This window comes from Octopus bimaculoides, chromosome 6, assembly GCF_001194135.2.
Source record: "Octopus bimaculoides isolate UCB-OBI-ISO-001 chromosome 6, ASM119413v2, whole genome shotgun sequence".
NCBI classification, from domain to species: domain Eukaryota; kingdom Metazoa; phylum Mollusca; class Cephalopoda; order Octopoda; family Octopodidae; genus Octopus; species Octopus bimaculoides.
The window spans coordinates 51,022,399-51,025,783 of NC_068986.1; the positions used below are offsets into that span (position 1 = coordinate 51,022,399).

General features: G+C 37.6%; 1 protein-coding gene across 1 annotated transcript in view; it reads right to left on the reverse strand.

Moving 5' to 3' along the window:
* LOC106877669 (NADH dehydrogenase [ubiquinone] 1 alpha subcomplex subunit 8) overlaps nt 1–3,385 on the reverse strand; it is an 8,692-nt gene that overhangs the window by 1,201 nt on the left and 4,106 nt on the right. The window contains exon 2 of the mRNA XM_014926618.2: nt 1,850–2,025. Coding sequence (XP_014782104.1) covers nt 1,850–2,025 — 176 coding nt within the window. The remainder of the gene's footprint in view (nt 1–1,849; nt 2,026–3,385) is intronic.

The window sequence follows — 3,385 nt, forward strand, 5'->3', positions numbered from 1 at the left end:
TATATATATATATATATATATATATATATATATATACACGTGGTGAATTACTGTACTCAAGAAGACATGCCTACCATAATGGAGGTGAGATCCTAAAACCAAGGTGCCATGCAAAAAGCATTGGTGTGAGTGCTGGTGCCATGTAAAAAGCACCCAGTACACTCTGTAAAGTTGTTGGCATTAAGAAGGGTATACAACTACATAAACCAGGCCAAAACAGACAAGGGAACTTGATGGTCTTACCAGTTCCTGTCAGGCCATCCAATCCATGCCAGCATAGTAAAAAGGCATTAAATGGTGATGATGATGACATATATATATTGGAGGTGCATGGAGATGTGTGGCTTAGTGGTTAGGGTGTTGGACTCGTGATCATAAGATTGTAGTTTCAATTTCTGGACTGGGCAATGTGTTGCGTTCTTGAGCAACACACTTTAAGTTGCTCCAGTCCACTCAGCTGGCAAAAATGAGTAATCCTGTGATGGATTAGTGTCCCATTCAAGGAAGAATATATGCACTTCAGAAACTAGGAAACTGACCCTTTGAGTCTATAAGACTTGAGAAAGATCTTCATTCCTTTTTTATCTTGTATGTGCAGGCATGGCTGTGTGGTTAACTAGGTTCAGCCCCATTATGTGGCTCCTTGGGCAATCAAAGCTTTGAGAGTGGATTTGATAAACAGAAACTGAAAGAAGCCTGCCATGTATGTAACTTGGACTTAAATGCCCTAGTTTTTAATTCATGAACACATGTAACAAAGATATCATGTGTTGGATATTTCTTGTTTCAGAGATATCTTTCAAATAAAAAAGAATGAACGTGATGATATATAACATATTACTAGTTAGTGTTCAATGAAGATGTTTTGATTGAAATAATAAAAAGTAATCCTGCTTGCACTTGATGATACTAATCAAGGTGGGGAAGAAATAGCCAGTTGTACAAAGTCCTCTACGGATAGCTGGAACCCATTATGAAATAGGGACAATCTTCCATTAACCCTTTAACATTCAGATTACTTTGTCAAATGTAATACTTATTTATTCCTATTGCTTTTAATTATTCATGCATCATCTGATAGTTTTAAGATTTCAATGACATCATTGTATATTTTCAAAATGACATTGTAGGGTATGTACAAGGAGTGAAATCTGGCCAGTTTGATCATAAAAAAGGTAAAATATTTGGGCTGGATATGGCCAGTTTAAATACTAAAGTGTTAAATAATCCTTTCTGCCAAAGGCACAAGGCCCGAAATTTTGGGGGAGCGGAATACTCAATTACATAGACCCCAGTGCTCAACTGGTATTTATTTCATCGACCCCAAAAAGATGAAAAGCAAAGCTGACCTCAGCAGAATTTGAACTCAGAATGTAAAGACAGATGAAATGTCACAAAGCATTTTGCCAGGAATGCTAATGATTCTGCCAGCCTTAATCTTCCATTAAATAATAACACAATTTCTAATACAGAAGTATAATGGCTGCAAGTTCAATATACAGGACTACTGAACAGGGGCTGAAATGATACTACAGATATTGCACTGTTCTCTGAATAAGGCACATAACTCAATCTGTGGGACTGATAAAATAAGTTTCTTTCTTACTTCAAATATGACAGATTAGTACTAGAAAGATGCTTCCAGATGCATAATCAAGCTTTGTTCAATCAGTTGTAAAAATTAGATGTTACCAATTTAAAATCACTTCATATAATATGTGGTTGGAACACTGCAAGATTCAAGAATGTTATACTAGTTTTAATTACATTCATTCTGTACCAGAATAGGTGATGCCGAAAAATAAAACAGAAAAATAGGAGGTAGGGGGTAAAAAAAAAAAATACATACTTCTCAAAGTTCATGTCATTTCCTGAATGATCAATACACTGCCAGTAATCATAAAACTGATCAGGGCAATGAGTTTTCACTTTACTAAAGAACTCAAAACCACAACGTGTAACTTCTTTGCCTTCATTTAAACAACGCCTAGGGTCATTTGTCTCATCTCTACACAGCATGAATTCCTGAAAAAAAGAAAGCAAATAAATATGGTTGACTATTTATAGCAAGAATCACAAACAAGAGGATGACTGCCAAAAGATACTCCTAATTTAGAGTTGTTCAGACTAAATAGATCCAAGAGGCCTGATCTAATACACAAGCAAAGCAAAGATACTTCAATAATGACCACTGTCTCTCTCTTTTACTTGTTTCAGTCATTTGACTGAGGCCATGCCGGAGCACCGCCTTTAGTCGAGAAAATCGACCCCAGGACTTATTCTTTATAAGCCTAGTACTTATTCTATTGGTCTCTTTTTGCCGAACTGCTAAGTTATGGGCACATAAACACACCAACATCGGTTGTGAAACGATGGTGGGGGGGGACAAACACAGACACACAAACATATATATACATATGTATGATGGGCTTCTTTCAGTTTCCGTCTACCAAATCCACTCACAAGGCTTTGGTCAGCCCAAGGCTGTAGTAGAAGACACTTGCCCAAGGTGCCACGCAGTGGGACTGAACCCAGAACCATGTGGTTGGTAAGCAAGCTACTTACCACACAGCCACTCCTGCGCCTGTCTTTTTATTTTTTTAACAGTCACAGTACTTAGGGCTATATTATCCAGTGTGTCCTAAGATAGTAAGGGATTATTTGAGAGAGATTTGGTTGCTGTCTTATAGAAGTTTAAGTGACTGCAACGAAATTCCCACTCTTTGTTCATGTAAACGAATTGTTGATCATGTATTTACCAATTCACTTCTCCTCTATTTTATCGTCTTACTTAAAACATGCTTCAATCCACAAAACTGTTAGTCAGTTTTACCTCTTCTGTTGCCTGCATATATATATGTGTACATGAATGTATGTATTTATTAGTATATTTGCCTCAATTGTATTCAGGTATATATAGGAATGTACATTTTAGGACAGTCAGCATATTTGATCATCTCTAATTTTTTTGTTTTTTTTGAAATTCTATAATATTGAACCAGCTCTTTACTCTTTTACTTGTTTCAGTCATTTGACTGTGGCCATGCTGGAGCACCGCCTTTAGTCGAGCAAATCGACCCCGGGACTTATTCTTTGGAAGCCTAGTACTTATTCTATCGGTCTCTTTTGCCGAACCGCTAAGTTACGGGGACGTAAACACACCAGCATCGGTTGTCAAGCGATGTTGGGGAGACAAACACAGACATACAAACATATACACATACATATATATATATATACGACGGGCTTCTTTCAGTTTCCGTCTACCAAATCCACTCACAAGGCTTTGGTTGGCCCGAGGCTATAGTAGAAGACACTTGCCCAAGGTGCCACACAGTGGGACTGAACCCGGAACCATGTGGTTGGTAAGCAAACTACTTACCAC